Here is a 12895-nt window from a genome sequence, read left to right as displayed (position 1 = left end):
ATGGCAGCTGGAGATCTCCCATCACTGGATTTCCCGACAACCAAGACCAGTTCCCCTGGAGAAAATGGCTGCTTTGGAGAATGGACTCCACGGCATTGTACCCAGTTGAAGCCCCTCCTCTCCCCCAACCCTGCCCTTCTTCGGCTTCACCTCTAAAATCTCCAGGTACTTCCCAGCTCAGAGCTAGCAACCCTAGCCATGAAATGCAGCTTGCTGGTCAGTAATGCCATTTATTTATAAATGCAATATATGAAAAATAAAAGCTAAGCATGTGAAGAGTCAAGAACTGTGAATTCTATGTTGGGGGAAGGCAAAAGTACTGTGGAGTTACTTGCAAGTGGCTTCCCCATTGGAACAAGAGTGAGCACCACGCACATATAAGGAGTTGAGGGGCACGTACCACCTGGAATCACACTGCAGGGATTGGGACAGAAGAGAAACAGCCTTTCTCAACATCAGTTCTGTCTCTTTCTCATTTGAATTGGAGTGCAAGTCACCCAAACACTTCCCTCCAGAGTAAGGGATGGTAGTGTGTACTAGTGATCCCTAAGGTTGCCAGTTGGTGGGGGATGGAGGGACATACGAGAAGAAAGAGAGAGGCCTTGTTGCCATCATCGTGCAGGAATATCATAATCACAGCAGCAATGTTCAGGTGACACTCCGGTATTTGGGCAAAAACTCAGCGATAAAACCAGCTTCTACCAGTTATTGCCTAAATACTAGAGCATCACATGGACATTGCTGGTGTGATGATGTCACTTCCTATGTGACACTGGCCTGGTCAGCCCCCCCCCCCCCCACTGGCCAGCTGATCAGCAGCTGGGAAGAGGATCTGGTGGCAGGGGACCCATGGGGTGGGGAGCAGCAGCCCTAGTGATTCCCCACTGGGTTCTGCATATTTGCTGATTCATGCTGACACATAGGCTGTATGCCGACTGACAGCTGACTGGCAGTATGAAAAGGAGAAACAATAGCTTGGAGCCAAAGGTATCTTCTCAGTTAAAAGTTTGGGCCTCTCATAGCTGAGACCCAATCTGGCATTTCTTACAGTCTTGTCCCTCAACGTGGACAGAAAGGCAGTTGTGGTTAAGATCCAGTTTGGTGTAGTGGTTAAGTGTGCGGACTCTTATCTGGGAGAACCGGGTTTGATTCCCCCCCTCCTCCACTTGCAGCCGCTGGAATGGCCTTGGGTCAGCCATAGCTCTCATAGGAGTTGTCCTTGAAAGGGCACCTGCTGTGAGAGCCCTCTGAGCCCCACCCACCACACAGTGTGTCTGTTGTGGGGGGAGAAGAGCTAGGCGATTGTAAGCCGCTCTGAGTCTCTGATTCAGAGAGAAGGATGGGGTATAAATCTGCAGTCTTCTTCTTCTTCTATTCATGTCCATTGGCTATTCTTTCCATTTCCCATGAGACTGCTGCCGTCGAGAGCAGCCACGGGCATTACATAATAGAGAGGTGAACGGAGGCGATCAGCAGTGACTTACTCTCCTTATTCTCTGTACTCGTTTTAAAAGTCCACGCTGAAACATTAGCACCTCTCCCACTCCTTGGAGAAATGCCCAGATTTCTGGAGTAGGGACAGCTTGCACATCTCGCCCCGGAGAGAAATGTAAAAAGTTCAGTTAGCCATAACCCAGCAGATGCAAGGAAGCAGAAGGCGGCCACGTTTCCTGTTCCATCACGCGTCCACAATGTCCAACACTCCTCTGAGTTTAGCTACTGCCAATATGCCGTGAAATGTAGTTATCCTGCTCCTAGTTTAACTGCCCACTGACAACGTTGGCAGGCAGAATATAAAAATCCAGCGTAGGATTCCCACTGGCCCAAATACATCCAGATACTTGGGTGCAGCTCGGATGGTCATCTAAAGCAGTATCCAGTACCCAATCTTTGGAGCTTGCAGTTAATAGCATAACAAAGAAAATTGTTTGTTTGTTTTCCCCTTCTTTTTGGGGGTGGGGTGTAGTTCTGTTGCAAGGTGGGCTGCCAACCTCCAGGTGGGACCTGGAATTACAACTGATTTTTAGACTACAAATCATTTCCCTTGGGGCGTTTTCGCACTGACCTTCAAGTGGCGCGACCACCCTCTTCACACCGGAGGATCTGCCCGGATTTCGCACAAGAAGCGCCGGCGCACCCAAAAGAGCCGGCGACTTCCGTCGCGAAACCCGCTCAAACGTTTTCCTGCTTCTTGGCGGTTTCCGTTTGAGCGGGTTTCGCGACGGAAGTAGCCGGCTCTTTTGGGTGCGCCGGCACTTCTTGTGCGAAATCCGGGCAGATCCTCCAGTGTGAAGAGGGTGGTCGCGCTACTTGAAGGTCAGTGCGAAAACGCCCTTGGAGAAAACGGCAGAGTCAGAGGGTGGAATGCATGGCATTAGGCTTTGCTGAGGTCCCTCCCCTCCCTGAAGCCCCGCCCTCCCTGTTTGCAAGGATGTCATATTTTGCCAGCTGAGAGCAACAGCTCTTAGGGTGCCCTCTTGAATATTGCTCATGGCATCAGAAGGGCCAAGGACATTAGTGGCACTCTTTTCCAAGCTGCAGGAATGGTTTGGAAGGTGTAAATCTACAAGAGCAAGGGATGATTTGAATATATCTTAGTTCTGGTTAGGCTTGCCAATTCTCAGGTCCTAGCAGGGGTTCTTCCGCTTTCACAGGCTCCTTCCTGCCCCCATTCAGCTGGCCAGCGGGGGGAAGCCCCACCCCCACAGCCACCATGTGACTTTTCACCTCCGGAGGCTTCAGTCTCTGATTGAAAGGCTTCCTCTTGGGATGGGGTGTCTGTATTACTTGGAAGAAGTTGGCTGCAACTCATGAGTAGAGAGGCCAATCCCTCACTTCAGAGTCACCAGAAACGGGGAGGGGGGAGGGAAACGCCTGCTGAGTACTTCATTATTCCCTATGTGGAGATCGATTCTCATAGGGTATAATGGGGAATTGATCTGGAGGTTTCGGGGGCTCTGGGGGAGCTGTTTTTTGAGGTAGAGGCACCAAATTTTCAATACAGTATCTAGTGCCTCTCCCCAAAGTACCCCCCAAGTTTCAAAATGATTGGACCAGGGGGCCCAATTCTATGAGCCCCAAAAGAAGGTGCCCTTATCCTTCATTATTTTCTATGGAAGGAAGACGTTTAAAAAGGTGTGCTGTCCCTTTAGATGTGATGGCCAGAACTCCCTTGGAGTTCAATTGTGCTTGTCGCACCCTTGTTCCTGGCTCCGCCCACAATGTCTCCTGGCTCCACCCCCCAAAGTCCCCAGATATTTGTTGAATTGGACTTGGCAACCCTCGTTCTGGTTGATCATTTTTCAAGGTTAGTCCAGGCTTAGCTTACAACCAACAAGACTGGAAAGATAGCAGCCGTACTGCAATACTCAATGATTTTATTCTGCTCTTTGGTTTTCCCAAACGATGACATCATGACTAAGGTACAGAATTTGAAAACCATCATTTCAAAAGACTGCAGCGGTATTGCAGTATCAGCTATTCCCTGGACAACTCCATATCATCGCTAAAGTAATGGCCAAGCTGAGAGAATGAATCAGAAGCTGCTGGCTACGATAGAAACTTTTCCAGAGAAACAAAAAGCCTATTGGAACAACTCCCTTCGCAAGGCGATCCATGCATCCATCTGTACGCAATACGAAGCCACAGGATTTCCCCCTTTTTGCTTGTTGCTTGGAAGATCACCAAGCTTATCCACAGACATTGCACCAACAAGTCCAGCATTTTCATCAGGGGACAATAATTCATGTACAAACAGACGGAAAGAACAGATGAGAGAAACATACAAACTGGCATCACAATCTTCTCCATCATCTGCTTCCTGGGGAAAGTGAAGTTATGATAGCAGAGTGCATGGTGCTACCCTTGCCCCAGGAGACGGAGCGACAGTCAGGAACCTCTCAGAGAGAGTGGGCCCTGGTAAACTGAAAGCTTATTTGGAGAGACAGAATAAATGTGGTGCTCCAGGGCAAGGGGGGATAGTCCTGTGTTTGAAGAGCGAGCAGAAGATGGCAGAAAATTAGCAACATTCATTTATATCTCTGGGATTTCTCAGGCCCAGAAACAAATCTCCAAGAAGGGCACACCTGGAATAGCTGGGCATTAGAAGAAAGTTCTTGCTCTGAGGACAGACTCTCAGTTCCTTGGATGATGAGCAAACAGATTGCCCAGCCTATGTTCCCCTACTAGGTATGGGGCATGACACACATCTTACTCGCAGTCCAGATGCAGAGATATTTACTCCCTGGGATCAAACAGAGGCTCCTCTTGTCACTTTTGATGGCACCACCACTTCTCAGCCTATGGGGTTGCCCAAACCCAATGCTGAAGAACTAGGCATATGATCACTTAAGAACCCCCTTTTATCAGCATCCTCTGTCAGTTGTGGCATGGATCACTGAACTTTAGTATTTCTTGCAATGCTATCTGCCATTTCAGCCACCAGATCCCTGGATGCCATGCACTGTGGTATAAGAATATTTCCCTGGGAGGGAGGGGTGTAGGGAGGGAGAATGTGACAGGGAGTAACAGTTGATTGACTTGTTTATAGAGAGCCAATTTGGTGTAGTGTGTAGTGGTTAAGGGCGTGGACTCTTATCTGGGAGAACCGGGTTTGATTCCCCACTCCTCCACTTGCACCTGCTGGAATGGCCTCGAGTCAGCCATAGTTCAGGCAGGAGTTGTCCTTGAAAGGGCAGCTGCTGTGAGAGCCCTCTCAGCCCCACCTACCTCACAGTGTGTCTGTTGTAGGAAGGAAGCTAAAGGAGATTGTAAGCCGCTCTGAGTTTTTGAGATTCAGAGTATAGGGTGGGATATAAATCCAGTATTTTCTTCTTCTTCTTATCTGGGAGAACCGGGTTTGATTCCCCACTCCTCCACTTGCACCTGCTATGGGTCAGCCATAGCTCTGGCAGAGGTTGTCCTTGAAAGGGCAGCTGCCGTGAGAGCCCTCTCACAGGATGTCTGTTGTGGGGGGAGAAGATATAGGAGATTGTAAGCCACTCTGAGTCTCTGATTCAGAGAGAAGGGTGGGGTATAAATCTGCAATTCTTCTTCTTCTTCTTCTTCTTCTTCTTCTTCTTCTTCTTCTTCTTCTTCTTCTTCTTCTTCTTCTTCTTCTTCTTCTTCTTCTTCTTCTTCATATGCTGCAGAAAGTCCTGCTGACAGAGGTGAGCTGAAGACAGAGAGGCAGGTGCGGAAGGAGAGGAAGAGCCTCCAGTTGCCTCCATGTCGCTCCCCCTCCTGCCACAGACTGGCCCAACCTTTGACTTCTCAGTACTTATTCGGAATGAGTCCAGGCAAGAAACAAAGTTGCCAGCATGACCAACATGGGGATTTGTGTTGTAGGGTTGGGTTTCACAACAGGGGCAGCAATTTGACAAGGACTATGCTTTGTACAGTACTTAGGATGTTTATTGCATTGCATGACTGTTACCCACAACAGCTACAGAGGGACGTATTTTGTCCTCTAAGCAAGGCACACACCCCACCACCACTTGGGCCAAGGCTGAGCCTGACTTGGGGCTTGCCAGTCGTGCAAGGGGTCTAGGATATCTCCTGCGCTGCTGGGAGTGAGCTGGGCCCCTGCAGAGTATCAGCACCTATTTTGTTCATTCATCGGCTTCCTTGATGCCCTGCCTTTCTCCCTAATGGGGACCCAAAGCAGTGTACATCCTTCCCCTCTCCTTCATTTTATCCTCACAACAACCCTGTGAGGTGGGTTAGGCTGAGAGGGTGTGACTAGCTTAAGGGTGCCCAGGGCTTTTTTTGTAGAAAAAGCCCAGCTGGAACTCATTTGAATATATTAGGCCACACCCCCTGACACCAAGCCAGCTGGAACTGCGTTCCTGGGCATTCCTGCTCAAATAAAGCCCTGAGGGTGCCCAATAAGAGTCGAAGAGTGGGGATCTCCCAGATCTGAGGCTGAAACTCTTAACTACTGCACCATGCTGGCTCTCATTGTGCTGCTCCAGTAGGGTTGCCAATCCCCAGGTGGGGGCAGGGGATCCCCCGGTTTGGAGGCCCTCCCCCCGCTTCAGGGTCATCAGAAAGTGGGGGGAGGGGAGAGAAATATCTGCTGGGAACTTTATTATTCCCTATGGAGATGTATTCCCATAGGAAATAATGGAGAATGGATCCACGGGTATCTGGGGGGGGGCTGTTTTTGAGGTAGAGGCCCCAAATTTGCAGCGTAGCATCTGGTGCCTCCCCCCAAAATACCCTCCAAGTTTCAAAAAGATTGGACAAGGGGGTCCAATTCTATGTGCCCCAAAAGAAGGTACCCCTATCCGTCATTATTTCCTATGGAAGGAAGCCATTTAAAAAGTGTTCAGTCCCTTGAAATGTGATGGCCAGAACTCCCTTTGGAGCTCAATTATGCTTGTCACACCCTTGTTCCTGGCTCCGCCCCCAATGTCTCCTGGCTCCACCCCCAAAGTCCCCAGATATTTCTTGAATTGGACTTGGCAACCCTATGCTCCAGGCAGTTGCTTGGGTGGCTCAGACCAAGAACCAGGCTAGATCTTTTGTCCTTAGGGCCAGCTGGTGCCCGCTGCGGGTGCGCTTGGGTCAGTCTGATCAAGCAAGGCTCTTCAGATATTGCATTCTTTTACCATAAAGCTTCCACCTGATTTTCTAGAGCTTGCCCTTTATAAGCTTTGTTCTAGATGCGACCCATGCTTTGAGGAGAACACACTGAGAGAGGAAGAACTGGCAGCATTGCGAAAACAGAGCAGTACAACATCTTTACCTTTTGTAGATACAGAATGGTTCCTTTCAGCACTGCATAAAATTTCTTCCATCCTCGTCGTCCCCTGGGAGCTGAAAAGCAAGGAGGTAAGTAGACCCCGAGAAGCAACTAGGAGACAAATAATGCATCTCAAGAGAAACCTGTATGCAATACCCTTCCATACAAGGCTATAATAGGGATAGGAGAGAAAATGAAGCAGGTACCTAACACTTATCAGTTCCATGCTCCAGGGTTGCTGGCTGGCAACCTGATACCAAGGAAGTCCCCTTGTGATGGAAAAGAAGGAAGATACGCTAATCTTTATGCCCATACCAGGGCACCAGCACCGCTGTTATGGTGTCAGGCTACTGCCAAGTAAGAGAAGAACAATGCAAGAGGAAATGTAGCTCACCACATACTCCTAAGCAGAATGACACCCACCACAATGTGTTCAAAAGGATGAAAATCTGCTTAGGAAGGCACAGTCAGACAGTAGCCTGGGCTCCTTCATTACCACATTTCCAGCCCCAAAGAGGGTGTGACTTAATTCCAGAAGAAGAGGAACTGCTGGTTAAAAATTCACATTGAACCCAATGGAAAGCCAAAAACGAATTCCCTCTTCTCTTAGGCTACCTACACTACAACAGTGCAGCAAAACCTTCCCTGGTTGTCATATGGGGTGGAGATTAGGGGTTCAGTGGAGTCAGAGAAGTTGAAGAATCCCACAGATCACCTTTGAAAGATCTTTGAAAGCCCTATATGGCCTGGGACCTGCCTACCTGAGGGACCGTCTCTCCCCACACGTTCCCCAGAGAGTACTGAGGTCTGGGACTCAAAATCTTCTCACCATCCCCGGGCCTAAGGAAGTCCGTCTCAAGGTGACCAGAGATAGGGCTTTCTCTACAATGGCTCCAACATGGTGGAACCAGCTACCGGAAGAGGTGAGGGCCCTGCGGGATCTTACTCAGTTCCGCAGGGCCTGTAAGACAACCCTCTTCCGGTTAGCCTACGCCTGACTGGATAAATGTAGCCTGCTAGACTGCTGTGTTTTATATTGTGTCGTTTAATGTTATAATGTTATAATTTTTAGGTTTTTAAATGCTTAACTTTTAAATGTAATAACTTTGCTTTGTTTTACTGTTTTATCGTTTGTTGTGAGCCGCCCTGAGCCACTCTGTGGGAAGGGCGGGATATAAATTACGGAATAAATAAATAAATAAATAAATAAATAAATAAATAAATAAATCTCTGCTTAGAGCTCCATCTAGTACACCAGCAGCTGATATCAGGGTCCAGGAAAGATTTATAACCATGGAACTCCATCCTCTTATTCAGGTGGCCAGCCTTTAAGACCAACAAAGTTTTATTCTGGGCATAAGCTTTTGTCTGCATGTGCACGTCTTCAGATGCACCGACGTATCAATAACGTGTACTCAATCTATCTGAAGAACACAAACAAAAGAGCACACAAAAGCTAATACATAGAATAAAACTTTGTTGGTCTTAAAGGTGCCACTGCATTCAAACTTCGTTTTCCATCCTCTTACGTTGTTGCCGTATTATGGGAGGTCTCTCAAAACCCAGAACAACACAATGTTGGGAAAACCTTTTTTGGGAACAAAGCAGAATCGCATCTAGAAATAACTGAGCACTTCGGTGTGAACCGAAATTGGCTGAACATTAACTCTCTCAATCATTTCTTTAAAAGTCAGCGTTTGGATCAGCCCCAAAGAATTCAAAGCAAACTCAAGAGAATATTCTTCTCTCCTTGCCCCCCCCCCCCCACTAGTAACCTACTTCTCTTCCCATCCATATCAGCGTGGGTTTTCCGTGTGAGGATGCCGTGCTTGTAGGTGACGGCATTCTGGGCCTGGGGAACATCCAGGAAAGGGTTGCTTCCATCCACTATCCTTGGCACTTTCTTGGCACCAGCACCAAATTTATCATCAACCAGTTCTGACAGTGATTTTCTGAGTTCATCTTCATCACTTGGAAGGAAAGCAAAATAAAACAAATATCACAGTACCGGTGAAAATCTTTGAAAATGCCTTCTGTCTCTCACTCCGTCTTTCTCTGTGTGTGTATGTTTAACCCAAATTGGGTTAGGTATTTGTGGGTTTCCTGCATTGTGCAGGGGGTTGGACTAGATGACCCTGCAGCTCCCTTCCAACTCTATGATTCTATGAAATGCAGAGAATCTCTCTGTTACCATTAACAACCTAGCCTCCACATATACGATTTATTACAAGAGTAGTGGAAGAACTGAAATGTGGAATTGGATGGTATAGTTGAGCACAATGTGTACACATATTCAGCCGGTGCTCCATCAACTGCACTGTCTGCCTACAGAGCACAAGATCTAGTTCAAGGCCTTAGCATCGACTTTCACAGTCCTACAGGGACTGTGCATATCTCGAGGACTGTCTCTCCCTCAGCCTCCAGGTGGGACCTGGAGATCTCCCACTTTTACAACTGATCTCCAGCTAGGAGAGATCAGCTTCCCTGGAGACAATGGCTGCTTTGAAGGGTGGACTTTGTGGCATTGTACCATGCTGAGGGCCCCCCTCCCTTCCCCAAACCTCACCCTCTCCTGGATCCACCCCCAAAGTCTCCAGGTAAACCCTCTCCAGACCTGAGATTGCTGGCTTTACAGCAATCTCAGTGATATGAAATGTAGATCATGTGTATCCTGAGCCCATGTCCGACTTTTAAGGGGTTTATTTCCTCATAAAAGTTACCAGATTGCCCCCTTCTACTGGAATGCTGGCTGGCTGCGTTTGGTTGCCTTGGTTCCTGTGAGTGGGCCTATCGATCTCAGCTTTGCCCACAATGCTGCTAAATCAATATGAGGAGGACATTCTCATCCTGCCCTTCCTCCTAGGAGTGCAAGGAATCCCTCCTCTACTGTGTTTTTACAAGAACTCAGGGAAGGAGTTTGAACCTTGGTCTTTCCAGCCCATAGCGTGATACTCTGACTACATCTGTTGTCTAACAAAATGACAACTAAGGATTTCAAAATATGATCTTAAAATGGCATTTGTCTGTGAGTTAAGTGCCATCAAATCACTTCCAACTTAATGGTGACCCAAGGAATTCATGTCCTCCAAAATATCCTCTCCTTAACAGCCTTGCTCAGGTCTAGCAAAGTGAGGGCCACTGTGGCTTCCTTGACGGAGTCTGTCCATCTCAGGTTGGCTCCTCCTCTTTTTCTGTTGCCTTCAGCTTTTCCTAGCAGTATTGCCTTTTCCAGTATTGTCTTTTTCTTGTACTGTCACCAAAGCACAATAGCTTCAGTTTTCATTAAGAACCTTTTGAAAGTACTGCAGTGGCCCCGTTGATATATCATGATCCTGAGACACGTAAAAATAAATTGGCAGAAAAGGATGGCACACCTCTCATTTCAGAGTGGTTTGGCCTCCGTCCTCCTTCTCCCAGAAACAAACATTGGGTACCTATTATGCTGGGCATCTGGGAGCTAACCCAGGTCTACAAAGCAGACCTCTTGTGCAATTTGCCCATCCAAGTGACTGATCTAAGAGGTTGAATCCTGCTCCCTCCACACATACACACTCAAGGGGGGGGTCTCACCCTTTCCACATTGGTGTGCTCTTTTGGGGCTACCGGCAGAATACACTAAGTGAGGAATACTGATGCGAGAGGACCATGAGTCTCCCTGAAGAGGAGATGCTGGATGGGAAGAGACACCATGACTTGGATGTTTGGTCCTTTTGTGTGGCATCTGAAGCCAGTTGTGGAGCTGATTCAAATGCAAGAAGCACGGCAGCTTCCCACAGGCAGCTTCTGGTCCTAAAGGCATCTTGTATGCACACTGGACTAAATGTTGTGGCTAATATACATACTGTGTGCCATTTGGCACAAACCTTTGACAGTTCTTGAGTAGCCATCTGCATTATTTTTTTTTCAAATGAAATCTCTTTTTCTTATGCAGGCATGAATTTACATATGTCATCCCATGTTCAGATACATTTTCTCTGAACTACCTTTTCTCCAAGTGCATAGTTTTATACAGAGGCCAATGGAGAGAGATGGGTGGCTCCCTCCTGGAGCAGTTTAATTATAATTTCAACAAAACATAGGTGGCACTTTGTCTGAAATGCAACAGAGTTTTGGAAGAGGAGCAGGGCTTTTTTTGTAGCAGGAACTCCTTTGCATATTAAGCCACACACCCCTGATGTAGTCAATCCTCTAAGAGCTTACAGTAGGCCCTGCAAGAAGAACCCTGTAAACTCTTGGAGGATTGGCTACATGAGGGGGGTGTAGCCTAATGTGCAAAGGAGTTCCTGCTACCCCCCCCCCCCCCAAAAAAAAAACCCTGAAGAGGAGACTAGATTTTGACACACCCTCAAAAGGGATTTGCCCTCCTCACAATGGCTATGCTACCGTCAGCAGTCATGGAGGGTAAATACATGAGGCAGCCATATGATATGTATCTGTGGGGATGGGAAACTGGAATCCAGGGAACATGTTTTATTTGAGTGTAAGCTTTACCAAAATATTAGAGCCACCTATATAACTCTGATCTGTAATTACTTTCCAGGAAGAAACACCAGATTTTACTTAGATAAGCTTCTAGCTGATAGGGACTAAAAAAATCACCCAAAATGTGGCAAAATTTTGCTTTGCAAGCTATAAGATCTTGGAAGTAAATAGCAGGGGGAAGTACTCAACTGGTTTATTAATTCTTTGGGCGTTTTCGCACGGACCTTAATCGGCAGCGACGTCCCTCTTCACCGCGCAGGATCTGCGCGGATTTCGCACCAATTGCTGCGGAGCACCCGGAAGAGCCGCAAAGTCCCGCGGCTTTTGCGGCGCAAATGGAAACCGCCAAAAACCAGTTTACATTTGCGCCGCAAAAGCCGCGGGACTTTGCGGCTCTTCCGGGTGCTCCGCAGCAATTGGTGCGAAATCCGCGCAGATCCTGCGCGATGAAGAGGGACGTCGCTGCCGATTAAGGTCAGTGCGAAAATGCTTAAAAGCTGGAACTTGACACATGTAACAGGGGTAGATTTTTTTACTTTTTTAGGAGAGCCAGTTTGGTGTAGTGGCTAAGTGCACGGACTCTTATCTGGGAGAACCGGGTTTGATTCCCCACTCCCCCACTTGCAGCTGCTGGAATGGCCTTGGGTCAGCCATAGCTCTGGTAGGAGTTGTCCTTGAAAGGCCAGCTGCTATAAGAGCTCTCTCAGCCCCACCCACTTCACAGGGTGTCTGTTGTGTGTGTGTGTATGTGGGGGGAAGGTAAAGGAGATTGTGACTTCTTTGAGACTCTGAGATTCAGAGCATAGGCTGGGATATAAATCTAATATCTTCTTCTATTACTTATATGTTTTATCATGAATGTATGTTTTTATTCTGAATGTATATTCTATCTGATTGGTCTTTGACCATATTATTGACTGATTGACTTCAGTCTATCTAGGTCTGCACTGGTGTGGAATCACACAGGCATGGATCGATTCTTCCAGAATCAAGCATTTTATCTCTGACCAACTTGCTCTTTTGAATGGCTTTGTGCCCATCCTGCTTAGATGAGCAACAGAAGCTGCTCTGAAGGTAAGCTTCTAACAGTAGAAAAGGCACAGATTGAAATAAATCTGTACTGTACTGCAGACCATTCAGAATGTGAATCTCTGGTACCATTAAGACTAAAATCCAAGCTATGCTAGATCCTTTGATAAAGACGTTTTCCCACCATATTATAAAATACTTTTGAAAATACTTACATAGCCCATTCAAGCTTTTCATTTTTAATGGAGTTATACAGGCTCTGGAACAAATACATAACATTAGTTCTTAGCAGATTCTCAGTAAAAAAAAAAAAATTCCCTCTGCATGACACACATTCAGTCAACCATTACTGAAGTCCTACTGTTGTAAAGTCTTCTCAATGAACCCTTTGTTATTAGTTTAACATAGGGAAGGTGGGTTTTTTTAAACAGTTAATCTATCTTTTAAAAAGGTAAAGGTTAAGGTAGTCCCCTGTGCAAGCACCAGTCATTTCCAACTCTGGGGTGACATCACATCACGACGTTTTCATGGCAGACTTTTTACGGGGTGGTTTGCCATTGCCTTCCCCAGTCATCTACACTCTCCCCCCAGCAAGCTGGGTACTCATTTTACCGATCCCGGAAGGATGGAAGCCTGAGT

General features: G+C 47.2%; 1 protein-coding gene across 1 annotated transcript in view; it reads right to left on the bottom strand.

Annotated features, from left to right (window-relative positions):
• PSD2 (pleckstrin and Sec7 domain containing 2) overlaps positions 1-12895 on the bottom strand; it is a 93891-nt gene that overhangs the window by 24821 nt on the left and 56175 nt on the right. The window contains exons 8-10 of the mRNA XM_060254360.1: positions 12472-12515; positions 8525-8715; positions 6749-6819 (exon numbers count right to left, since the gene is read on the bottom strand). Of these exons, the coding sequence (XP_060110343.1) occupies positions 6749-6819; positions 8525-8715; positions 12472-12515 (306 nt within the window). The remainder of the gene's footprint in view (positions 1-6748; positions 6820-8524; positions 8716-12471; positions 12516-12895) is intronic.

The sequence above is a fragment of the Heteronotia binoei genome, chromosome 14 (genome assembly GCF_032191835.1).
Source record: "Heteronotia binoei isolate CCM8104 ecotype False Entrance Well chromosome 14, APGP_CSIRO_Hbin_v1, whole genome shotgun sequence".
Taxonomy (NCBI): domain Eukaryota; kingdom Metazoa; phylum Chordata; class Lepidosauria; order Squamata; family Gekkonidae; genus Heteronotia; species Heteronotia binoei.
Note: the sequence above shows the minus strand (reverse complement) of the source record. Positions and strands in the feature narration are given on the sequence as shown.